General features: G+C 41.1%; 1 protein-coding gene across 1 annotated transcript; it reads right to left on the bottom strand.

Moving 5' to 3' along the window:
* Nucleotides 1-11,018: 11,018 nt before the first annotated feature.
* On the bottom strand, nt 11,019-12,124 carry LOC118574602 (hsc70-interacting protein-like). The gene is given in 2 exon segments (XM_036175556.1): nt 11,019-11,803; nt 11,806-12,124. Coding segments are annotated over 2 exon segments (1,104 nt in total).
* Between the last annotated feature and the right edge of the window lie 15,403 nt (nt 12,125-27,527).

The raw sequence follows: 27,527 nt of genomic DNA on the forward strand, positions 1-27,527 counted from the left end.
CTTTTGCAACATCTCCCCACAAAAGAAGCACCCCCAAATCAATGAAAAACAAAACAAAAAAGCACTCCACTCCTCCATCTTTCCAACCCCTCTTCAGTCATTCCAGTGGCATCAGGAGCTTCAGCGTGTCACACCAACCCTACTTGAAAAATATTCATTGCAATGAGTCATTGGTCTGGTTCAAGGCTTCTAGCAAATCATCATCAATAGATCCTCACCAAAATGCTTCTCTGAGATCTTGCTATTGCCCTGAGTCATGGGGATCCTGGGGTTATAGTTCCATAGGACCAGTCCCTTCACACACTCCAGCAGGTCATAGATGGGGTAGATAGATGTTAGGGTCGGCCAATTCAAGGCCCTGGATGTGGGTCTGGGTGGAAGCTGAACTGGTTGGTCCAGGTCACTGGGACTGCCTTCATCAGGTGAGGGACAGAGTCAGCTCTCTTAGATCCATGCCATCGTGGCCAGATCTCCCATGCCCATGGTGAGGGGTGGGGCCATTTCTCCTGAGTGGTGGTGGCAGCTATACCAGGGCCAGTGAGGGGAGGGACTGGCTCAGCAAGGCCCTTGGATTTCAACATACATGGTTCCTATGAACCCCTGTGGCAACACAGGATATGGACATACCACAGTCCCCAGCTGCAGCAGGACCACAGACTCAGACATGGCCTTTGGCAGCAGCACAGGCCCGGATATCACCATGGTCCTGGTAGTGGCACAGGCCACCCAGATCAGTATGGCCCCAGGAGCAGCAAGGCCCTTGGAAGAAGTGTCTATTCTTAATAATAAGAAAACAATAAATTTGACCAATGCACGAAGATTTAAGTAGACAGGTGTTCAACTCCATTATTTATTATACAGAAAGAAATGAAGCACACCCAAATGCTCAACAGTTGGGTATTGGTTAAACAAATTAGTTCTTTCTATGCAATAAATAATGAATAGTCATTAAGGTGATGCTATAGGTCTATATTTATTCATGAAAATTAATATTAAGTAATATACACATATAATGTACATGTGCATATTAAACTCATGGTAAAAATCCATATTCATAATTAAAATAGTTATAATTGATTATCATAGCAGTGTTAGTAATAGCAAAAAATTCAGAAGTGACCAGAATTTCTACCAAAAACAAGTGGGCAAAGTAAATCATAAACATTTATACAGTTGAAAACTATGGAGCATGTAAATCTAATCAGGTAGATTTTTATACAGATATGAAAAGATATCTAAAAGATGCCATTAATTGACAAAGGCAAATTACCAAAATAGTATGTCTCTTTACTACTCCTTTTATTCTTGGTTTTACAGGAGGGATGTGTGTGTGTGTGTGTGTGTGTGTGTGTGTGTGTGTGTGTGTGTGTGTGTTTTAGGGTTGTTGTGTATATGGCTATACCATGGCTATAACCACTCTAGAGGGGACCATTCACATCCTGTCGCATGCTGTTCCATATGCTGCAGGTTCTCTGAAGTCTTAGCATTCTCTCGGTACAGCTTTGCCATTTTAAAATGTTTACCTTTTCATTTTTGCCAGTGACAGAATTCTGCAGTTGATTTTGGGCCCTTGTGAGTAACAGTAGTTGCAAACATGGACAGCATAGCTCTGAGCTTTAGCTAACACAAACTAAGAATGTATCTATTTCAGAGTTACTCTTATGTTCTTGAGATTAGTGGGAAGGAGGTGAAGCAGTTCATATTGTGGTTATTAGTGCTTTTGTAAAAACACTGACCCTAGAGGACTGCCTATTGGTGGTTCCATGATGTAACCTCTAGGAAGATGGAGAAAATGAAGAAGTGTTCAATAGGCCTGGAGTTTCGGTTTTGTAAGATGAAAATGTTTTAGAGACCCATTGCATAACATTGGGAATATACTTAACATTAATGGGCTCAGAATCTCAATATAGGTAAGAAGGTAGATTTTTCTGTTGTATTTTAAAAACTTCTAATTATTTATATCATGTGAATGGGGACTTCACCTACACGTATGTTTGCACAGCACATGTGTGCAGTGCTCAATGAGACCGGAATAGGATGCTAAGATTACAGATGGTTGTGAGTGCCACATGGGTGCTGGGAATTGAGCCTGGGTCCTCTGGAATGACAGTCTGTGCTCTTAACCACTGAGCTATCTCTCCAGCCCCATCTGTTGTATTAACTATGTTTTGACATTTTGAAGCAATCTTATTACAGAGATGTCAAAGCAATGTCCATGACAGAAAGAGAGAAATAAAGAAAGGGGGAAGAAAGACAAAAAGAAAGGGAGGGAGGAAGAAAGAAAAGAAAAAGAAAAAGAAAGGAAGGAAGGAAGGAAAGCAGGCAGGAAGGAAAGAGGCACAAGTGATGAGCATGTTGTCTTCATTCTCATCAATAGAGCTCATTGCTTGCCTGGAACTTTCTAGCCCATGCAAACCTAGAGTCTTCAGATTGCAGTCCTGAACTTGCCATCCTCATGACAGGGTGAATAATCTAACCAGGGAACTCACAGTAAAAGCAGGGAATGAGAAGCAGACCCTTTCCTTGCACTTACATATGAGACAAGCCACATGATCTAAGCCCTTAATGATAATTTTAAAGAATGGTTGCATTCCAACACAGCCACAGACATGACAGTGATATTTGGACACAGTACTATGTGGTACAAAAATCTAGATTTCTGGTAATGATTGTTTCATGTTGTCAAGGCATGTGGCAACATGTTCAATTTGGAGTACTTTGAATATGTGTGAAATTGGAAAATGAAATTATGGAATGACAGCTGGAACAATGTAGCATTCTATTTTCTTGTTCTGCTAATTTACTTCCAGCTTACTAATTACAGAAAAAGCAGGATTTCAAACTTTTCCAGTGATTTAGCCACAATGGTAATTTGTCCACTATAAGTGGCTTAACCACAGTAACATCTAGAATTATTGAAGTTATAGTAGAAAGTCTGTATTTGAGGTACAAAGGGTTTGATATTTTGACAGCATATTGTCTTTTCTGAAAAGAATAGTGTTTTAGAGTTCCAAGAAAATGTACAGAATTAAAAAACAAACAAAATGTACCTAAAAATTTAAATGCCAAGGTTCTAAATAGAATGAAATCAGAATTTAAAAATAAACACAAAACCCTGAAAACAGGCCCTTTCACCTGTAAATCCTAAACAACAACAACAACTTTCTACAAAACAATTTTTTTCAATGAGGAGAAAGTCAGAAATTACAGATTTTCTGAAAAATAATTATAATAAAATACTATACGATAGGATCTATTGGATACAGCTGTTTAAGCCATAGCTAGAGGTAAATTCATATCCCTAACCATCTACAATAAAATTAAGAAAAGTCAACTCTCAAATCAAACTGGAAAAAACACAAAGTAAATAAAAGAGAACACAGGGGAAGTCATCACATAAATACCAAGATTGAGGCTTCCTTTGGCCAGGTTGGGTGTGGAGAGTGGTTTAAAGGGGACTTGGATGAATGGTTCCTAGGGGATACCAATAATGTCTTCATCCTGTTTGGACACTGATGACATCTCTCTTCCCTTTCTGGCAATTCATGGAGCCAGGAACTTGGCACTATGTACTTTTCTGTATGTATGTTAAATTTTATAGATATTTTCCAAAGGATTGGAGATGTAGCTGAATGATAGAATTCTTGCCTAGCGTATATGAGACCCTGAGTTCACTAAACAGCATTCAAAAATACATTTTCCCAAATTATACTTTTATCATTTAATTTCCCCCAGTATACCATTCTTTCTTTGATGCCTAGCATGCAATCTCTCACAGAATAGGTGCTCAATAAATATTGGTTCTCTCCTAGGGGCACTGTTTATCTTACCATTGAACCTGTCATTATTAGGAGGAATTATGTGTAAAAGTTACAGTAATGGTTTAAACATGTACTTTATGTTATAATTTGAAGACCTGAATTACTGATTTTTACATATGTGGAACATGTTACCTAGACCAGGCAAAGATGTGAAGATCAGATGTGCATATGTAGGGTTTCCTTACCTGGAAATGTTGGCTATTAGAGTAAAAACAATAGTAAAATATCTTACACTCATCAAAGGTGAACAACTACCTTGGATTGCCCAGGACTTCCCTGGTCTTAGCATTCAACGTCTTGTATCTGAGTAATCCCTTCATTCCCAAGTAAATTAGGACAAGCAACCTCCCTGTGCCACTTTACACCGACTATCTCATTAGTGTTCACAATAATCTTATCAAGGAAGTAAGGTTACTATTTTCATTCTACTGGAGACAGTGAATGGGGTGGGGGATTAAGTTGCAAGTATAAGGACCAACTAGAAGCCAACCTTCTTTTCACTCTCATACAGATGAAGACAACAACAAAATAGAGGTTCCCTCAGTCAGGGGAGACTGAATTGCTGACAAAATTCAAGACAGGTTGGAGAAGTCAAAGCGAGCTGGCTCCCTTCGCCCAGAACTGAAAGCTGAGATTAGTGCCATCATCCTGGGTAAGGTGTTTCTTAAAGCCTTCTGCTACAGTCCCACCCAGCACCAGGAGCTCCATGCTGAAGGATTGTTTGTCAGCCTGTAGTCCTGTTATTGGGAGGTGATATAACCTGTAGGAGGCTGACTGACAGAAGAAAATTGAATGATTAGCGGCATGTTCTTAAAGGAGATATTGGGAATCAATCCCCTCTCCCTGTCTCTCCTGCTATGAGATGAAGACACTTTTCCTCATCTTAGGCCATTCTGTCTCACTACAGGCCCCAAAGTAAGAAAACCAACTGATCAGGAATCGAAATATCTGAAACTGTAACCATGTACTCGGGTGTTTTGTGGTGGTGAGTGATGGGAAGAAAACACACCTTCAAATATGCATAAGCTTTGTAGACTTCTCCCAAGGAGGTGAAGCAAATCCTTATGGTCTACTAAATCCATTAGCAAAACCCTAAATTCTAGAAGACTTGGAGAATTTCCTCTGAGCACTTTGTAAATAATCTACCAAGCAAGGAGGGTCAGTCTCTACCCAGAGTGGAAATTCAGAATCACAGTCACAATGTGAGCTGAATATTGTTGTTGTTTTTTTCCAAGTTACCCACAAAGACCTACCAAGGAGTATTGTTATAGTTCATTGGAGAATAAGAATCTGATCTTAAAGATTTGGAAGCTTGGGTTTCTATTATTGGTGCAAAGACATAGGAGGAAATGCAGGGTTGAAAGCCAAGAAAGAAGTTTCAAGAAACACCAGGTGAAAGACGAACATGAGAAAAAGTAAACAAAGCCTGTAGAGAGAGAAAGATCAATTCCTGCCCTAAGCAACGAAAGAGTGTAGGGAACTGTACCCAAATGGTGCTATGATGGAACATTCTGCGATGAATAAGAAGCACACCATAAATAGGAATACATCTTTGTTATTTCTCCAGCAGCACAGGTAGGAGTGTCTCAAAGCTCCAGAACAATAATTTATCCTGTCTTAAGTGCTCCACACTGTGGTGGCTTGAGGAAATATCGCTACTACTATATTAATACCAATGGTGTTGAGTTTGATTTCGCCTTGGGAAACTGAAGAATGGTCAGTCTTCAAGATTCCATTAGCGAATCCCATAGTAAATAACCTTGTGGGGAGCTGCAAAAATTCAGGAACAGTATGCTGCTCCAAACCAACACACCTTGTGACACAAAAATTAAAAAAAAAACATAGTCAGTGGTGTTTTAACCAGACAGAAATTCAGTGAATCAATTATTTTGTCTTATTGTTATCTGTTACCTAAGTTAAAGCAGTTGGTAATTCTGAATAAACTCTTGAGGACCATTCATTCACTTGCTAAACAATCTCTGGCTTTTTATCATGCCTACCACAGAAACTTAGTTCAGATATTTCCTTCAATACACAAATGAATACAAATAGTCTTTTGCCAGTGACCAATTGGTAATATGCTTAAGCAACAAAGAAAATAAGTAACCTTTGCAGATCCTTCTAGAACTCCTACCCCTGCCATTGAGGCTGGATTTGTTGCCTTCCTCTAAGCTCTTCAGGCTTCCCCTATAACCTCCTGACCTAGTATCAGTACCAAACATATCATAACCGTCCATCCTAGTTGAGTGTTCCTTGGTCTGTCTTCCCTATCAGATTGTGAGTTGGGCTTCTCCTAAACTTGGATACATCCTTAACGCCATGTTTATCAATGGATCTTGCATAAATGACTCATTCTACTCTAAGTTCCAGTAGTTTGAGATTGAGGAATAGCAGATACACAGTCTTCTTCCAGGTCTCCTTGATCCTCTAAGTTCCAGTAGTATGAGATTGAAGAATAGCAGATACACAGTCTTCTTCCAGGTCTCCTTGATCACCTAACTGTGATTGGAGGCAAACAGCTCAGCCTCTTGGGAACTAGCCTCCATTAGAGCAGTGAGCTGAGGACACAGGACAATCAAGCCCTCTTTTCAGGACACCAAGCTAGGCCAAAGGCTGCAGGGAGGAGATGATTGCTGCTTCAGAACAAAGATGACAGGTGGGGGCTTAGTTTGCTTGTGGTTAGGGCCTTGAATTTGAAAGAGTTGAAGTCATAAGGTACATCTGCAATACATTTCTGACTGACTTGGAACAATTACCTCATCTCTGAGCCTTGTTTCTTTATGGAGGCTTGTGTTGAGGGTTTTAGGATTACCATTAACCATCCTCAAGGTGCACTCGGAATTGTGCAGCTACAATGTTGACAAAGTTCATGTGATGAAAGCTCTGATTTACCGAGTACTCTCCGAGGACCAGGCTCCAGGATAAGTGCTTCAGATGCCTCATCTCATTGAATCCCAACAATAACCTTTTGAAGCAGGAATCAGTGTGCTGCTTTACAGATAGGAAAATGGCAAATTAGAGTGGTTTGGTAAGTGGTCCAGCCCATGCAGCCAATAAGTTGTAAAGCCAGGATTTAAGCCTAGTTTTGTCTAAATCCAAAGCCCAGGCTCTTAACCCTCCATACTCAACTGTGGTGGCATAATTAAGAGCTATTCATTGAATCCTGTAAGAGCCAAAGGATATAGCAAACAAATAAAAAAAGCTTTGGCCTTCTCTTGAAAGGCTGTAAGTTCCAGCTGCATTTTGGTGTCAAATGGAAAAAATAATAGGATTGGCTCATCAGTTAATAGAAGCAAAGAGACCATTTTATCAGCATGCTGAGACCTACTTCTCATTGGAAGCTAAAATTATGGCCATGCATTCAACATGCATTCAACCACTTTAATGATTCCTGACCCACAAATATGGAGCTTTTATTTAGCTCTTTAGATGTAGAAGAGCAAAATGGCATGTAGCAGGGTAGCTTTTTTTTTTAAAAAAAAAAACGGGGACCTTTCGAAAACACTGTTTTGTTTTGTTTTTTAAAAGTGGGAATTACCATCCCACAATCATTCGAAGCTAGCTAGGAATTCTTTCAGAATTTAGTTATCCTTTTGTTTGAATGAATTTAGACCTGGATTCAGAAAGTGAAAATCACCTTGTACACTGCCTTTCTCAGGCAGTTTCTGGCTTCTCAGGTGTCACTGCTCAGGGATCGTTGGGGAAGCTCTTTGTGACTCAAACATCTCTGTTGCCCTACTTTCATTCCTAAATTTGAGAATTGCTTAGGGAAGCACACTTCTGTCAAAGTAAGCATGATTTCCCTCCCTGCAGAAACAGGTCAATTGTATGTACTTGAGAGGGAGATATGGCCCTGTGTACTAGCTGGCAGACACAGGCTTATCCTTCAGGGCTCTCTGCTGCTCTCTGCTGGCCATAAACCTGTAGTTGTCAAGAAAGTAACTCAAAAGACTTTGAAGTGCTCAGTCCTGAATGGGTTGTCTTCTTCAAACCCCTCCCCTCAAGGCTCTGGGAGCTATGCAAAAGAGGAGGTGGGAAGATTGTAGGTGCCAGAGGTGGTAAATGACTCCAAAGAAATAGTGGCTTCCACACAACAGGACTAATGCCCATGTGAACTCACAGAGACTGTGGCAGGACACACTGAACTTGCACAGGTTCAAGCCAGACAGGGGCCCAGCATTGAGAAGGGGAAGTGGACACAGGCTCCCACTTCTAAACAAGAAACTATCTGCAGCTGATACTGTCTAGTAAACGAAAAATCAGTTTTCTCCCAGGGAATGTCACTGGGTATATCAACCACACTCCTGGGCAGGACCCCATGCTTAGGCATAGTTGGCTGACACAGAACCAAGTCAAGAGTATTTTTGTGAATGGACCTCGTGTTTTGTTTAGTTTGGGCTTTTTTTTTTTTCTTATTGGTCTTTCATCTGCTTGTTTTGATCTTTGTTTTTGTGATTTTTGAAGAGGGGGGATTTGTTTCTTGCTTTTTTGTTTTTGTTTGTTTCTGAGGGGAGAGAGAGAGAGAGATAGAGAGAGAGAGACTGAGACTTATGTGGATAGGGAGGGGAGTGGATCTGGGAGGAGTTGGGGGAGGGGAATACCCCGACCAAAATAATATTGGCTGAAAGAAATTTTTCATAAAGAAAAGAAAGTGGCTCAAATTGTTGCTGCTGGGACTTCTACTGTTGCACCTTCCTCTGTCTCTACCACTAAGTTGTACTATTATTCATTTATTTAAGCAAAATTGAAGTTCATTAAGAAAAGGCTTTTAACACAGATCTAAGCATGAGCAATAAGAGAGGGGGAGAGAGATGTTAGTTAAGGCCTACTTAGAGTGGGCACTGGCTTTTTAGGAGTGAGTCACATCTAAATGTTATTTAAATATTATCTTGGTGGCTTTGAAGTTACATTTTCAAAGGGTTTAAAAAGTTAAAGAACAATATTTGGGTGTACAATTTTTTATTGAAAGGACTTTTCTTTAGTAAATGAGATTAGATGGTGGCTTGAGGGGCATTAAACAGGTTTACAGGCTGAAGAATATAAAAAATAAATCGTAAAGGTGAAAGAAATCTTTACTATATGTCAATTAGAAACAGTACAAGATGAGGCCGGGTGTGGTGGTACATGCAGATCTGTGTGAGCCCAATGGCAGCTTCATCTCCATAGTGAGCTGCAGGCCGAGAGAGAGAGAGAGAGAGAGAGAGAGAGAGAGAGAGAGAGAGAGAGAGAGAGAGAGAGACAGAGAGAGACAGACAGAGACAGACAGAGAGAGACAGAGAAGACATGCTTTGACTAGAAGCACGGTTCTTAATCATGTTTTTAGGATTTTCCTCATTCTTAGCCAAAAGGAGTGAGGGGCTTATTTTCATTCTCATATCCTCCTAATTACTTTACCTTTTTTCTTTTCTTTTTTTTTCAGTTTGAAACCATATTTTATTTTAGCATCTTAGGAATATTAACCACATATCTTTAAGCAGAAAACTCCTCTATCTTCTTATAGTATTTTTCTTATAGTATCTTTAGTGGGAAAAAAAAAACAATATTTCTAGTGTAGAAATGAGTCTTTATGAAAAAATGAAGACTTTTTTTTTAATCTGTGGAACTCAGAAGTCTAAAAGCAAAGGACACAGTTATCAGAAGAGCAATCTCACCATTTATGGTAATATATGCAATATTATAATATAATTAGGTCGAGTATAGTCAGAGTCCAAAAGAAACCAATCTTCAGGAAAACACAGCACACCATGGAAATTTTATGAAAGAACATACTTGAACAAAAAGAACACCAAGCAAACTTCAAATTTAAGGTTATGTGATAAATGTTTGTCAAGGACTTTAAACGCATGCATGCTCTGTTCAAATACAGCTTTTTCTTACATGTAACAAGATGCATCTGTGTCTGCTGCATGAAGCAGTTAAACCTGCAGACATATGATTTCAGATATGTACTAATTTAAATATGCGCTCTGGATATCATTTTTCTTTATCCTTGCAGCAGAAGGAAGGAGAGAAAAAAGCATTAAATACATCGCAGTACTGAAGAGCTAAATAAGACAAAGGAATCTTTCATCATATGTAAACAATTTAAACTCTTCAAAATACAAAGATGTATACTTTAACATGAACTCTAAATTTGCAATTGTTTCTCAATTTCATAAGCGTACCTAAAACCAAAGGGAATCCCTCCTCTTCTCATGTTTTTTGATATGATAGAAGTTCACAAGTGTAGAATTTTAATATTTAAACAAGCAACCCCATGTCCAAGTACGATACCACAGCTGTTACAGGTATGACCTTACAATTACCATATGTACTATATATGAAATTAAGCTAGCAATAACTATGCTTCCACGGTTACGCTGTGAATGACAGAACTGACGACGCTCGTGAAAAACACCGTCTTTAGCTCAAGAAGATTCAGGGGACAAGCAGACGGGGGTTTCTAACGGGAAGCTCATTGTTGGCAGAAACACAGAAAGCACCCTTCTTCCACTACTGGGAATGATATGGAACATTTATTTGAAACAGTGACAATGGCGGAACTAGTTATTCTAACTCCACTGTAACACTTAAAAAATAATACAAATACAGATCGCCCCTGCAGCACAGTGTAAGATTGAAATGCAGCTTACACAAGGTCAAACAAAACCTAGGACCTGCTGCTGCTCTGTCCAACCCTTTAGCCCTACCCAGGTCAGATCCAAATATTGGTGGTCCCAAGAGATTCACTGAAATAGATCATTTTGGAAAAAAAAAAGACAAATCAATATGCTTCTGTAACCATATGTCCAACTCAATCAATTTAAATGGCTTTTATTTGCTTCCCACTAAGAAATCTTTATTTCCATTCATGAGAGCAGTAAGTCGACCATATTCAGCTTCCTTTCCCAATAATTTAAAGGAAAAACCCAAAAAGATTAGTAAAGAAAAATGTAGGAATTAACACCCCCTAAATTTTTTTATAAATATGTTTAAGGTTGAAAAGTGTTTCAGGTTTGTACTTCCTAGTAGGAAAACATTATCTGAATGAAGACCCTAATGGCAACCACTGTAAAATGCTTCAGCCGTAGTTGATGCAGAAGGGTAGGGATAATCTTCAAAGCACCCCAACTCTCCCGATGAGGTCAGAGGTACACTGGTTTGTATTATTGCAACATCCAGTGAGCTAAGCTGCTCTTCATTCAGCAAGGGCTCTGTTTAACATTCCGCCTGACCTCCAAACTTGGCAGACAATTTACTGATGAGATTCATAACCTTTGGGTTGCTCTGATATTTTGACATATTTGCTGGGTTCTGGGCCACATCCTGGAAAGCCACCATGACTTCTGGATCCTGCATGGCTGCAAGAACCTCTGGATCACTGAGGATTTCTTTGAGTCCTGCCATTCCTGCCATTCCAGGCATGCCCGCTCCCATTCCAGGCATTCCTCCAGGGAAATTACCAGGCATTCCCCCAGGAAAACCACCTGGAAAAGAGCCATTTTGAGCTCCGGACTGTCTTCTGGCTTCTTCTTCCCTCTGGGCTCTCTCATGCTCTTCTCGACCCTTCTTCACCCTTTCTATCCTTTCTTTTATCTCTCGCTCTTCACGCTTTTGCTCATATTTTCTCCGGTGTTCAGCAATTTTTTGAGCCTGGGGTTGAACCTCTTTCAACATTGCACTGGCATCCTCGTCATAATCCAGCTTACAGGCCAGGGCAAGATCATGTGCGGCTTCTTCCCAGTGACCCAGGAGTCTGTGTGCTTTCCCTCGCCATTTGTATGGCTGAGCCGAATCAGGGTTTATTTCAATGGCTCTGTCACAGTCTCGGATGGCAGCATTTGGCTTCTGTAACTTGACGAACACACTGGCTCTCTTGGCAGATAGGATTGCCAAGCAAGGATTTAGCTTGATGGCATCAGTGAACAAGTCAATGGCTTTCTGCAGCTCACCGTCGTTCAGTGCTTCAATGGCAGCCCCCTTCTTTTCATCGGCTTGATCTCCTCAGTGATCTCTGCATTGTCATCTCCCATCTCTTGAGGGGCATCAGTGTCTGGCTCAATTACACCCTCACTGTCAATTTCTAGATCACTCTCCTCACTTGACAGTTCATCCATCTTTATGTTTTCCTCTGTCTTAGTATCTCTTTTTTCTTCCTTGGTATTTTCCTCTGACTTAGTTTTATGAGTAGCAGGTGGTACTTTACCCCCCATGCTCTCCACCCACTCCCTCAAGAAACACATTTCCTCGGTGTGCAGGACGCTCGGGTCCTGTTTACACATCTTCACGAAGGCCCGAAGCTCGCTCACTTTGCTGGGATCCATGGTCGGACGGCAGGCGGCGGGAGGCGGTGGGCGGTGGTGGAGACCGGAGGCCAGGCCCGGGCGCGGCTCAACGTGATCAAGGAGAAGGGGGGCAGCTGCCGCGAGGCAGAACAGACTAGAACATCCCCGGCTGCTGGCTCCTCTCCGCCAACAGCCTTGTGACCCCCGTTCTTCGCTCGTTCATCCCTACTCCCTCTGCCTACTTTAGCTTTTTATGCTGCCTCAATTTCCCCTCTGAGACTTCAGCTCCTTAATTTTAAGGGTTCATTGCTAAAGCTCTATTTTCTGAAGCCTCATCAGGCTAATAGGAACTAAGGCCCTGCCCAATCAGCTACCAAAAGTCTCTCAACTTTCTCAAGACGGACACAATGCTTAAGAAGGTCTGAGCTTGAAGACTGGAGGGGCATTAATTAATGGTAATTTAGAAAAATAGTTGTCATTACTGAAGACACTAAACTGAATGAACAACAAGCACATAGGAAACTTGTATATCTAATATTAAGATGCGCCCCCCCCCCCCCCCGCAACTAATAGCACCCTTTTCCAGCACCAGGTGCTCAGGAATCATGGCAGTAGCAAATCATTACAATTTAAGGCAGAGGACACTGAGATGATTCAGTGTGTGAAGGTGCTTACTTCCAAGCCTAATAAGCTGAGTTAAGTCTCTGGGACACACATGATGGAAGGAGGGAATCAGCTTCCACAAGTTATCCTCTCACCTCTACAAGCATGCTGTGGTGCTTACACACACACACACACACACACACACACACACACACACACACACAGAGAGAGAGAGAGAGAGAGAGAGAGAGAGAGAGAGAGAACAAATAAATGTAATTATTAAAAAGAAAAACTCAAGGCAGAATCTGACATAGGCTTAATCTTGGAGGACTGTATTTCCCGAATTCTCACATAGCATTTCACTTTAAGAATGCTACAGACTCTCTGTGTCAAATTGTCAAGGGTCATCTGGTTTTGTGAGAAGATTGTCATATCTGAACTTTTGAGTTTTACACTGAAGATGTGGCAAAACACCTAAGATAAATTGCAGCAGGTGATCAACCAGTAGAATAGATTAAAGGAAAATTAAGCATAATTATAGTCTTTGAGTATATAAAATTATACTGAATACCTAAAAACTGAAGCAATTCAAGACATAAAAGTTACAACCACTGATAGATGTACACATTTCTTCACATACTATGTCGTTAAGATGTCTTCTTTTTCTTTCATTGAAAAGAACTTTCAAATCTTAACAGTTCACAGTTAGGTGACCTTATCCTCAGGACATTCTGAAGGATTAGGAAACTCAGATCAGGTTTTATTGTAGAGAATAAGCCTTATAATTTCCTGAGTTCTTTTGATCTTGGTCTGGTAGGCCTCTATCCACCAAGAGAAGATGTCATTAAATACCATAAAATATTAGTGTCCTAGGAAGGCATCTGAGTGAAATATATTTGTCAATCTTTTTTTTTTTTTTTTGGAAATGTACCTCTTACTGTTTAAATGTGAAATCCTCCCCCAGATCATGGACTTGGAACATTTGGCCCCTAGTCCATGGGCTCTTTTTGAAGATTGCGCATCCTATAGGGTCACGGTGGGGTAGGCCTTGAGGTTCTATAGGCCAGCCCCTTTTCTGGCCCTCCTGGTCTCTTGGGAAGAGATCATGCCTAAAGGCACCAATGGGTGGAGGAGTTAATGCCTCTTTCCAGGTGTGATTAATAAAGAATCCTTTCAGTAATTTTCATTGATTCCCTTGGAGCAACAGGACCTTTTATGTTCTCCTTGAACCCACTAGCCCTTTTCCATCCTTCCCCACTCTGCTTCTGAATAAAATTCATTGACATGTAAGTCTAGTATAAGACAGATCAAGCCACCTCCATAGCCTCGTGCCTCTTATCACCACGGCCGCTGCTGCAGCAGCGAGTTTGTCAGCAGCATCCTAGCTAAGTACACCTCATAGCATCGGCTGGAGAATTATCTGGGTCTGGAAATGTCCCATGACTTTTGGGTGAGGACTCCCACACTTTGTTTCTCTGCCACATAGAATGCAAAAGGATAAATCTAGAATTTCCAGGGCAGGTACTGATGAGAACTTGTTTATTGTTTTTTTTTTTTAAGCTTGTTAGTAAAAGTTTTGTGTGTCTCTTGGTTTTGGAGTCCCTGTCAATACTAATTACTCTACAAGTTAACTTTAGAATGGGGTCTTGGCTGTTGATTAAGGCATCAGACAGATCCTTAATCTCAGAAATCCAATTTGAAAGTGTCCTGCCACACCAGAAGTTACCTAAAGCATCTAAGTGAATGTCTGCAGTTTCTTCACTAGAAAATGAAGCAGCTTCAGTCTTCAAACGCAACTGTCATTAGAGCTGAAGGCCTGTGTTCCCCTTTGGAGAACAAGATGTCTTTCCTTACAGTGCTTTCCTGTTTGGCAGAGCAAGCAAAGCCTGGCTTTCTTAGAACACTGCTGAGGCCAAGTCTTCTCCACAGCTATAGCAAGCATTGCCCCTTTAGGGGAGCAGGGATTTATTTGCCTGCAGAAATGGACTTGGGTTTTGTCTGTAACCACTTCACCTGGGCCTTTTGGATCATTCCTATTTTATTCTGGTTGTTGCAAACCCCCAAAGCTAAGTTGAAATGCTGAATTAGGGGTATGTGGGAGCTTTATTGCCTTTCCTTTTTTTGAGATAAGTCTCATTATTTTGTCTTGGCTGGCCTTGAACTCACTCTGTAGACCAGGCTGGCTTCAAACTCACAGAGATCCACTTGACTCTGCTTCCCAAGTGCTGGGATTAAAGGCGTGCACCACAGTCAGCTTGCCACTCCTAATGTCTGGGGAAGGCTGGTGAAATAAGTACTACTAAGGTTTTATCTTAGGGATTTGGTTTTGTAGGGTTTTGTATGGTTTTGTTTTGAGACAGGGCCTCATTGTGTATCTCTGGCTTGTCTGAAACTCACTGTGTGGTCTAGTCTGGCCTTGAACTCAGAGATCTGCCTGGCTCTGTCTCCTGAGGCCTGGCATTGAAGGTGTGTGCCACCACATCTGCTAAATTTTAGGAATTAAAATAAATTTAATTATAGTCACTTAAACACACACACACACACACACACACACACACACACACACACACACCCCTAAATGTATGTATGTGTGTGTGTTCTTGAGTGTGTGTATATGTACTACCTGTGTACAGGAGCTCTTGGAGGTCAGATGAAGATACCAGATCCCTGGGAACTAGAGTTATAGGCCAGGCCATTAGGAGCTGCCCTGTGGGTTCTGAGAACTGAACCTCAGTCCTATGTAAGAGCAGTAAGCACTCAACTGCTGATTCATCTCTCTGGCCCTGAGATTTAACCTTTAAAATCATTTTCATCTTCCAAATGCCTTTGTGACATACTTTAACCTGGTTTTGTCTTTGTCCTTTCCATTTTGGAGTATTCTTTGAGGATGAAGTCTTCTGCCATATAAAATATTTTTTTAATCCCCAAATATTTTCTTTTCTCTTCCAATTTAATGATGGTGCCTGCCTGCAGTTGTAGTATTGGGGATCAGGAAATGGGGGTATCAGGAGCTTATGTTCACTCTCAACTACACAGCCCATTTGAAGCCAGCTTGTGCAACACAAGACTCAGTCTTAATACACAATTTCTACATCAATTCAGTTTTCCTGTGTCTTTCTCATACTTGATTGTTCTTTACTGCTTTGTTTTTCTTTATAAATGTCTTGAATATAGAAAAATATTGTTCAGGATCAAATGAAATAACCATGTTTTAGTGAACACCCACAAGAGATCGTATCTGAAACAGAAAACATGGATATAGTATCTTAAACATCTAAGAACCATAAATACAGTCCAAACATATGTTTTCAGTACTTTCCCTAATTAACGATTTTAGATCAGCTAATTTGTAAAAGATGTAGGTCCTATTGTAACAAGCTCGTAGACTTGCTTTTGCTAAGAAGGATTGATACCTCATTTGTGCTCACTAAATATTTGGATAGAAGCCTTGAATCCTTGCTTTCATTTTGTCTGTCCCCTTTACTCAGGGTAAGACTCCTTTTTGACTCCACATGATAATCACTAAGGAATGTCATCTAAAATCCTAGTGGCACCTAACCGACTTCTTTCCCCTTCAAGCCTGAAGGCACAAAGCATTCTTGTCCCACATCTTCAGCCATCTTAGATCACAGGAACAGAAGTCTACCAGGACAAACCTCCCTCTCAGATGAGGGCAGCTGTGATGGCTGAGGGTACAGCTAAAACAGAAACATTCATCTTGAAGGAACCAGATTGGCCCCCTCAGGTTCTGAGAACAGTAACTACCTTTGATAGGACCATTTTGTTCAGAACCAAACACTGAGACAGGACCACAGCTTGAGCAGAACTGCTTAATTATGTATAACTTATCTCCTTCCCCAATTCCTCCTCTTCTATTCAAGTCTGAGGTTCCCATTAGTGCCCTAAATGGTAACCTGGGGGAGGCCACTGAACCATTGTCTATTCTCTGTCTCAATGTACATTAGTTAAATCTCCTCTTCAGTTGGTGACTGAGCCTAGCATGTTGTGGGTGTCAGAGCTGGGACTTTTGCTCCCAAACTCCAGTTATACTATGAACTAAAATGAACGTGGGCTAAGTTGATGATTTCAGTTTTATTTGGGCCCTTACTTAGAGGCCAATTTGATGCAGTGCAAACAAAAAGCAAATGCAGCAGAGATGTAGGCAATATCTACACAAAACTGTGCATTAAAAAAGACCAAATCTCCAGTGATTTTCAGAGTTCATTTAGACCTAATAAAAAATAGATTATTCATCTCCTTACTCACACCATAAAAGCATGGAATCTTTCAGTCTAAACCTGAACTTTCAAAGGATGACTTTTAGTGGACACACCACTGATAAGCCCTAATGAAAAGTGAAACTGTCAAAAGACAAAGCTTTCTGATCAGACATAAGATGGTAGATTTCCTTGTCTCAAGAGCTAGTCAGCAAAAAGGCAGTTAGCCTTACCCATGGAGATTTCCTTGCTATGATGCTTTCCACCAAATTTCTCTACTCTCTAATTGACAATGAGGCTAAATTATCTCCCCTGTGTTCCCTTGTGGAAGAAAGAAAGAAAGAAAGAAAGAAAGAAAGAAAGAAAGAAAGAAAGAGAGGAAAGAAAGAGAGGAAAGAAAAGAAAGAAAGAAAGAAAGAAAGAAAGAAAAGAAAAGAAAAGAAAAGAAAAGAAAAGAAAAGAAAAAGGAGAAAGAAAGAGCAGGAGAGTTAGAATCCTCTGGGGAACTGAGTTTCCCTCCAGGATGAAGACATCACTGGGTTGGCCTTTGTTTCTTGCAGGCTTCCCTGGGTGGGCTTTCTAAGTACACAAATCATACTGCATCTCATAGTACAATCATTTTAAAAGACATTATTATGTACGCATAACAGCTGGGTTTTTAACCTCTCATGAAATGAGAGCCCCCAAAGACTAAATTCATCTATTTTGGACATGGAAAGTTTTGGAGGCACCTTCTTTGAGTCATCATTTTGTGAGGCTCCAGAAATAAAGATAGGAATCAGTCCCAGCAGGAGAAAGCTGGAGGCTGTAAAAGCAAAGTGGTGAAATAGCATCAGGGGAAAAGGCCAGCAGGGCCTCAGGACTGAGGCAGGAGCTCACAGAAGTTAAAACATGGAGTGTTGATAGGAAAATTTCAGGACCAAGAGAAGAAGGGCTGGGCCAGTTGTGCACAGAAGCAGCCATTTCTGTTTTGGATCTAGCATGTCCTGTTCAATGAGGTTTGCCCCTTGATGGAACATTCCAGAATCATCTCACATTAACAAGGTCTCAGATATGTATTTTGGAATCAAGAGAGTGGCTTAGGATATTTGTGGATAAGTTCTTACAGTGATGACCCTTCCCCCACCCCCAGACAGTTTCAATGGTTACTGTCCTGATAGTTATTCCCATATTCTGGAAAAAGACATGTCAAATATTAGACTACTGGAACAAGGTATCCCAAGGATTTGTAATTTCCTCAGATATTGTACACTGGGAGAAAGAAAAGTCAGAATGAAGCCTGATGCTAGCCAGAAGGGGAGCTTGTTTCCCTGAAAGGGATTTCTCTCATTTCTGACAACTTGTCACATCACCATACAAGAAAGACAGGAGCTAAGACAGTGATAGACAGAACCACACCTTGGCCAAGTCTGCTTAGCTGCGCACACCTCTGGCCCTCTGCTTAAACCTAAACCTCATGTTAGGACCCTGGAAGACAGATGTGGAGATGGGGCCACTGGGTGCTGGTCCCTTTTTCCTTTGTAGCCACATTGAATAAATGACATTTTTTTTCTGCTTTTCACTATTAATTGTTTGTTGAATTGGCTTGTTCAAGATGCATGGCGGAGCCTGGTTTTCTAGGGTTGCCAGGGCCCAGGCTCTGATCTTTAATAACCCCAGTAACAACATTATTATTCCAATTCTTAGCTTTAAAGGCAGTGGTGCTCAATAACATTAGGTGGATGTCTGGCACCCCCCCCACCACCACCACAGCAACAAAGAAGTGAAGGTAGCATGCGGACTGAAAGAATACAGTTGCACAGCTAAGCAGCAGTGAGAGATGCCTCAGCAGCAGCACTTCAGCATCCCCATAGTGGCCACCAATGAAGGTTTGCAGTAGGGGACACTCTATGCTGCCACCTGCTGCCTGATTTTTTTTCCAGTGAGGAGACTTACTCAAATGAAGGTGGACTTAAGGCACAGAAAAGAATTTCAGGTGGAGCTGGTGGGAAGCAGAGTAGGTATTTATTAAGAAAAGGTTTTAGGGCTGGCGAGATGGCTGAGCGGGTAAAGGCACTGAGCCTGACAACCTGTGTTTGATTCCCAGGGCCCATGATGGGAGGAGAGAGAGAAGCATCACTCACAAATTGTCCTCTGATCTCCTTACACATTACCCTCCACCCCACCCCACACAAATAGATAAATGTAACAAAAAGTGTTGATTTAAGAGATAAAAGAAAAATATTGTGAAGAGAAAGGGGTTTTAACATGGGTTTCAGCTCAGGCATGAAGAGACATGTAAAAGGAAGAGATGCCCTTGAACAGGTGTAGGCTTTTCATAGAAAAAGAATCATATATATATATATATATATATATATATATATATATATATATATATATATATATATATATATTTAGCATTAACATGTAAAAGATCCATCCATATCATCACACGTGTCAGTTCTTCATTCCTTTCCTTTATGACTGAAAATTCCAGTGTATTCATGCACATATTCATCATCCACGGATCCTTTGAAGGAAATTTTGGTTGTTTATATCTGGGGCTATCATGAATAATACTGCTACTGTTGCATACAGTTGTTTGTATGAGCATGGTTATAGCCCTCTTAGGCAGATATTTCGGGTAGAAATTTCTGGGTCAGGGGGATGTTGAGGTGGTAATTGCTGCCAAGCCTGGAGATCTTAATTTAACCCTGGAGATCCACATGGTGGAAGGGGAAAACTGACTCCTACAGATTGTCCTCTGAATGTCACATCCATGCAGACACTCACATTCAAATTAATTAGTTAATGAACAAAGAAAATTTAATAAAATAATTTAAAAGAAATTGATGGATTATTTGATAACTTTCAAAGTTTGAAGAATTGGTGGCTTATTTCCCAAAATTAATGGACCATTTTCCAACCACAGGTGATGTTCAATGATGCAAATTTCCTTGAGAATCATTCTGGATTCTCCCTCTCCCTCAGCCCATGTAGATAATTAATCACCCAAGTCTTCTATCTGAGCTTTCTAAAACAGGAACCAACAGCAGCACTAGCCTGTTCAAAACATTTCAGTGCAGTACTTCCCAACTCGAACTGCATACTAAACATACCTGGGCAGATTTCAGGTACCTAGGTTGTACCCCAAAGCAATGGAATCCAAATCTCATGGTGTGGTGTCTAGGAATCAGTGTGGTGTCTAGGAACCAGCTCTTCAAGTGATTCTAACATGGACCTAAACCAGAAACTCAGGCCCTGTAGTTCCATGTTGCCAGTAGGATGATGCTCCAGCTCCCCAGCATGGCACACAGGTTCTTTAGTATGTGGCCCTTGCATTCCTCTTCGTGGGCCTCACACTTGGTGCCCTGCCACTCTGAACTGCACACTGGTCCTCTTGGAACATCTGCTGGAGCATCTTTTTTGTCCAGTCTTTCCTGCCTCAGAAGTTCCTTCAAGGTCTCTTCACCTAGAAAGCTTCTTTCCTTTCTCGAAGATTCAGCGATTGTAGGAACAATTCCTTTAACATGCTTTTGTCCTGTGCCAACATTCAGCTCTATTGGAAGTGCTTGTCCCCTAAAAAAAAAAAAAAAAAAGTTGTGAAAATCCTCCAATTTAGTGAAATGTGTTCATTTTTTTTAAACCACCATCACTTATAATTTATCAGGTACAGTATGAAGAGTTGTCAGGTGGATTAACAGCCTCCAAAAGAGTTCTAACACAGTATTTCATTGTGTGCTGTTTTAATAGTTGGACTGGAGGTCTTGGACTGTAGAATGGCATAATATACCCAGCCATACCACATAAGCACATAGTTCCCTAGCCAACAGAATCTTAAGGTCCCACCAGACTTTGACCTCAATTAGAGAAAATGGCTCTTGACTATAACAGCTGGGCCCTAATATGAAGCAGGTGACTTAGCAGATCTTCCTAAAATTCTAAATTTCTGCCAAGGGAAGGAGACATCATGTGGTGATATTTTGCATATGATCTAACAAATAAAGCTTGCCTGAAGACAGAGGGCAAAGGCAGGCACTAGTTAGCCATAGAGGCCAATTAGTGGTGGCTCATACCTTTAATTCCAGCACTTGGGATCTCATGCCTTTGCTTTCAGTACTCAGGAGGCACACACACCTTAAATCCTAGAACTAGGGAGGAGAAAACAGGAAGTGACATGGCTGGGCTGAGAAAGGAATATAAGGCGGGAGGAGAAAGGAGCTCAGTCTTTCAGGCTGAGGATTTGGTAGAGGTAGGAAGTCTTTCTAATGGCTGGCTGCTCTGCTCCTCTGGTCTTTCAGCATTTACCCCGACATCTGGCTCCAGGTTTTTATTATTAAGACCAATTAGGATTCATGTAAAAACACCATTTGCAGTTGACAAAAGATTCTAGTGTGGAGCTGACTGATGCATACTCCCTTTTATGCCAGTGCTTCATCCATCCTCCAAGATCTCCAGGCTGAATGTCTTTCCATCTTACCTCAGCTTTGAATTCCAGATATACAGTGTGGTCTGACGACTCTTCCTACCTGCCTGACTTCTATACCTGAACTCTAGCTTGATTACCTGCTGGCATCAAGTGCCATGTCCATGGGCATTCAGGATTCTATCTCTTTGCAAAGAGCATCAAAGGCCTACTGCCTGGCCAGTGTCAGAGCACAGACCTGACTCCTTGGCTAAGTGGTCTAACTGCATGTACTTCAATGCTAAAATGACCCACCAACACTGCTATAGTGTCTCCCAAAGTTTGTATGTTGAAGTTGAGTCTTCATGGTAACCTAAAATGGATGTGGGGCCATTGGAAGATGATCAGGCCATGAAAATACAGTCAAAAGATTCACTAGAGAGCTCCTTGCCCCTTCTACCAAAAGAGGCCACAAGGAAAAACAATGGCTGTCTATGAACTAGGTACCTAGTCTATGGTAATATGTTTTACAGGACTTAATGGACCATGACAAACATTAATACTGATTATCTATATTCCATACCAGCTACTAGAGAAAGCAAATCTGAAATAGTCTATATCTATCTATATACATGTTAGAGACCTTTATAATTTCATCTGTGTCATTCCTTCTTAGTTTGTGGTTCTTGACATTTGTTACACATTGAAATAACCTAGGAGTGGGTTGAGATACTGAGACCTAGAAGTTCAATCAATCAAGAACAAAACTCCTGATTCCTGGATGTTATTTCCACACAAGAGATTCTGATTTTATTTGATTGAGGAGTTGCTCAGATGTCAAGGGTTATAAAAACTTCAGGGTGAGCCTGGGGAGATAGCCCAGTGGGTACGGTGCTTGCCATTGAAATATAAGGATCTGAATTCAAATCCTCAGAACCCACATGAAGCCAGGCATAGCAGTATGCATGTATAATCCCAGTATCCCCATGGCAAAAGAGATGGGAGGTGGACATCTGAGTGATTCTAAGGTGCTGGAAGGATTGAGGTTACTGCTTCGGTTTAGTTACTAGAGGTGTCACATTTGCCCTGACTTGACTATAGAGAGTTGCCACCAGCCATGTCATGAGTTGATCTTAAGGTGGCATTAGTAGCTCAAGAACTAAGGGGAATAATCCCAGGACATCACTTGTGTCCAAGAGCTGGCCATGAAGCTGTATTTTATTCTAAAGCTTTCAGAGTTGATTGTCATCATCCAATGTGCATTTGCAAAGGAGCTTAGAAGTCCTCCTTTCTCTCAGCTCCACCTATTTAGATATTCCTTCAGCATTTTTGGCTTCTTCTTTCTGTGTCTAAACTGAAAGCCAAAAGACAAGAAACCCCGTACCATGCCCACTTGCCAGTTACAGTGACTCAAGTATGAAGTAGCCCTGCCCTAATCCCCTTGGTGTTAGATCTTCGTAATGCCCCTCATCACCTATTATAACTACTAGTTGATTCCCGTGAAAATGATCTTCCTTCCTGAGTTGTGTTCAAAGACTGTATTTTTCAACCTTCGATGTAAATTGCTTGGGTGTTGTGTTTCTTTGCTTGCTTCCTTTTTTCCCTCTGTTTTGAGCATAGTAGTTTGTAAGCAGATTTAGGATGTTCCTGCATATAATTAGAAGAATGCCTGAGCTTATGTTTTTATTTATTTTATTTTTTTTACCTCTTCTGCATTATTATTTTATTTTATTTTATAATTTAATTTAACTTTACATATCAGCCATGGGTTCCCCTGTCCTCCCCCTTCCTGACCCCGATCCCGCCTCCCCCTTACCCTCCCCCCAATCCCATCTCCTCCAGGGCAAAGACTCCCCTGGGGATTCAGCTCAACCTGGTAGATTCAGTCCAGGCAGGTCCAGTCCCCTCCTCCCAGGCTGAACAAAGTGTCCCTGCATAAGTCCCAGGTTCTAAACAGCCAGCTCATGCACTAAGGATAGATCCGGGTCCCACTGCCTGGGGGCCTCCCAAATGGTTCAAGCTAATCAACTGTCTCACTTATCCAGAAGGCCTGATCCAGTTGGGGGCTCTTCAGCTTTTGGTTCATAGTTCATGTGTTTCCATTAGTTTGGCTATTTGTCCCTGTGCTTTTTCCAATCTTGGTCTCAACAATTCTCGCTCATACAATCCCTCCTCTTTCTCGCCAATTGGACTCCTGGAGCTCCACCTAAGGCCTGGTCGTGGTTCTTTGCATCCGCTTCTATCAGTCATTGGATGAGATTTCTAGCACGACAGTTAGGGTATTTGGCCATCTGATCACCAGACTAGGTCAGTTCGGGCTTTCTCTCGACCATTGCCAGTAGTCTACAGTGGAGGCATCTTTGTGGATTTCTGGGGACCTCTCTAGCACTTTGCTTCTTCCTATTCTCATGTGGTCTTCATTTATCATGGTCTGTTATTCCTTGTTCTCCCTTTCTGTTCTTGATCCAGCTGGGATCTCTCGCTCCCCTAAGCTCTCTTTCCCTCTAACCTTGCCCTTCATTACCCCCACTCATGTCCAGGTTGTTCAGAGCTTATGTTTTTAAGCAACAGTCTTTTGTAGGAAAAGAATGCAGTCAATAGGTATTGGAGACCTTGATTCAAGTTACACCTAAAAGAAACTGGATATGCCTATTTAAACTCAGAAGGTTTGGAGGGGCTGTGGAGATGGATCCACAGTTAAAAGCACATACTCCTCTTGTAGATGACCTGAGTTCTGTTCCCAACACCCATATCAGGTGGCTCATAACTACTCTACCACTCAAGCTCCAGGGTATCAGATGTCCCCTTCTGGACTCCAAGGGCACCTGTACTCATGTGCACATAGCCCCTGCTCTCCATAATTAAAAGCAAAACAAAACTTTTAAAGGTTATTTTTATAACATTTATTTATTTGGGAGGGCACATGCCATAGCATACATGTGTAAGTCAGAGGACAACTTACCTAGGTTGGTTTTCTCCTTCTACCACATGGATCCATGGGGATCAAACTCAGGTTGTCAGGTTTGGTGGTCAGTACCTTTACTCACTGAGACATCTTGCAGGTCCTGGCTGTACTTCTTTAAGTGACTCTAAGAATTTGCAGTCCACATTAGAACTTACTAGATGAAAGCTTTCTTGTTTTCATGGAGAAAGTGAATTCTACATAGCAGGTGGGATTTAAAAAAAATTGTTGTCTTATTGCTTTGTTGGTTTTCTTTTGTTCTGATTTTATGGATTTGTGTTTTTATTTTATGTGTATATTTATGGGCCTGAGTGTATGTATGTATATAGCATATGTACAGGCCTGCAGAAGCCAGAAGAGGGTGCCAGATCTCCTGGAACTAGAGTTACAGGCAGTCATGAACAACCCAATGTGGATGCTAGGGATAGAACCCCAGTCTTCTGCAAGAGCAGCAAGTGCTCTTAACTGCTGAGCCATTTCTCTAGGCCCCTGTGTGTTTGAGACAGGGTCTTTGTGTAACTCTGGCTAGCCTTGAACTTGCTATATAGTCATGGATGCCCTTGAACTTCAGATCCTCTTGCTTCCTTTCACCAAGTGCTACAGTTAGTGCACCACAACAGGTTTGTACAGTACTGGGAGTGTGTGGTGATATTTTGTGTACCCTAATAAACTTGCCTGAGGATCAGAGAAGCAGAGCAGCCAGCCACTAGTTCTTATCTTTACAAAATCCACAGCCTAAAGAGAGTGAGTTCCTGTTTCCTCATGACTTACATACCTTTCTGTGCCTGGACTTCACTTCTTGGGATTAAAGGTGTGTGTTACCACTGCCTGGCTCTGTGGCTTTGAACTCACAGAGATCCAGATGGAGTGACAGGTTTAAGGGTATATGCCACTTCTGTCTGGCTCTATATCTAATCTAGTGACTGGCTCTGTCCTCTGATCCTCAGGCAAGTTTATTACACAATATATCACCACAAGAGTGGAACCCAGGGTCTAGTCTTATACATGGTAGGCCAATACTCTACCAACTGAGCCATATCCAAGACCCTAATACTAGGATTTTAAAGGGCCAATTTTGGGTAGTTTGAAACATTTCTGCTGGTTTTCACTGCCCGATACAGAGGTACCATTGTAACCCTCTCTCTGTAAAGGTTCTTGCCACAAAGAGTCCCACTTCCTTTACACACTTTACTCATCTTGCTCATCAGCAGCAAGATGAAAATGTCCTTTTCACTCTCTATAAGAATCTCCCCAACTCAGCAACTTAAGATGCCTCTGTCACTTTGATTTATTCAAATGATTTGAAATGTCAAGCTATTGAAGATTGTAGGGGACAATGTGTAGAGTCACCCACTACACTGAAAAGCCAACGTATTTCAGCTCCCTGAACAGACTCCAGAAAAGGAAAAAGCTGAGCCTGTGCCATCTCTTCCCCCCATGCTTCTCAGTGGAGTGATTCAAGGTGATCTGGATACACTCAGAAGAAAGCCACAGCTTCTGCCAGTTCCAATGACACAGTCTTGAAATAAAGAGTCACTAGGGAGAAACTTTTGCATTAATTGTGATTTCTTAGAGAGTCTTAACAATTATTTTTAATGCTTTATGAAGTAAAACTTTTTAGATCCAAACCATAGTGTGTCTTAGATTGGCAATGGCCCCAGAAAACTTCTGATTTCAATGAAGTCGAAGACTTTCTGTGAGGCTTCATTAGACTCTAAGGATAGCTTTATACTATGCTGGGCACAGAGGTATGAAGCACTCATTGCATGTTATCTATCCCTATGATTGTTGAAAGTTCACTTCTAGAGGGTTCTATGAGTAGCTAACAGGTATGCTTGTTGCCCTTTGGATTTGACCTCAGATACGCTGTGACTCCTCATGGTGTTCTCTTGCTGACGGCTGGCCTGCTGCTTCAGAGTAGTCAATCTTATTACAAGAAACACTGAGGGGAGTATTCAAATCCTCTTTGGGCTGGTATTCAGAGCATTCTAATGGTCAGTTTCTGAAACTTACAGACATTATGACATTAGGTGGCATCAATAGCATGTCTGGCCAGGCTTGCTGATATAGACCTGTAATCTCAGCTACTCAGGAGGCAGAGGCAGGAGAGTTCAAGTTGAAGGCCTGCCTAGGCTAAAGAGTGAGTTCAAGGGAACTTAGTAAGAGTCTACCTCTTTAAAATGTTAAAAAGAGGCTGGGGGTATAATTCAATGGAGAGCACTTGCCTAGCATGTACCAAGGTCTGGGCACTATATGCAACACTGTGATAAATAAATATAGATAAATAATCAGGTCTGTAATACCTTGCCTGGTTTTTTTTTTTTTCAGAAAGAAATCTGGTGATAGCTCCTAATGAAAAGATCACATTTGCAGAGCCCCATTGAGTTCCTCAGAGGGGTGTGACATATTAGCTCAACATGGATAAAGTTGTTAGAAAAGTTTATATATATATATATATATAATGATGATGATCTGACCTTGTTCTTAAATGAAGCTAATTAGCTTCCTCTAGAGGATTTGCAAAGTGGTTTTGTAGTTAAACAGCATACAAAGCTTCTCTCTCTCTCTCTCTCTCTCTCTCTCTCTCTCTCTCCCTCCAATGAACATTAGTAATTCCTCATCTGCTAGAAATGCAGTGAGAAACAAGCCAATCCAGATTCAATTCTTAAGTTCCCAGTGTAGTCAGGGAGACAGCAATGTGTCAAAGCTAGCTCCTCCTGACTCGTAATAGCTTTGGAGATGACCAGAAATCTTACAGACCAGTTGTAAAATACACAATTAAAAACAATGACTTATATAGCCAGATCCATATTGGTGAGTTCTATATCTATGGATGCAAAAAATGTGAATTAAAAATGTTCTCCAAAATGTCCCTGTCTTGAACATCTACCTGCATTTTGCTTTGCATTCTTCCCTAAATAATGCAGCACAGCAGCCATCCACATAGTACTTACATTGTGTTAGGCAGTGCAAGTAATCTGAGGCCTAGGGGTATGGGTCAATAGGAGAGTACTTTCCTAACATTTGGAGAATTAAAGTATATAGGATGATTTGCATATGTTACATGCAAATGTACAGCATTTTGTATAACAGATTTGAGCATCTTCGTATTTTGACATTCAGAGGAACAGTTGGGACTAGACCCACCTAGATCCTGAGGGATGACTACATAAGTCTATAATTCAACACAATATACTAAAAATAGAGGTCATAAATCCTCAAAACACACTTGATGCCTACATACTTAAACTGCCTTTTATTGTTCTCTATGTTTTT

Source organism: Onychomys torridus, chromosome X (assembly GCF_903995425.1).
Source record: "Onychomys torridus chromosome X, mOncTor1.1, whole genome shotgun sequence".
NCBI lineage: Eukaryota > Metazoa > Chordata > Mammalia > Rodentia > Cricetidae > Onychomys > Onychomys torridus.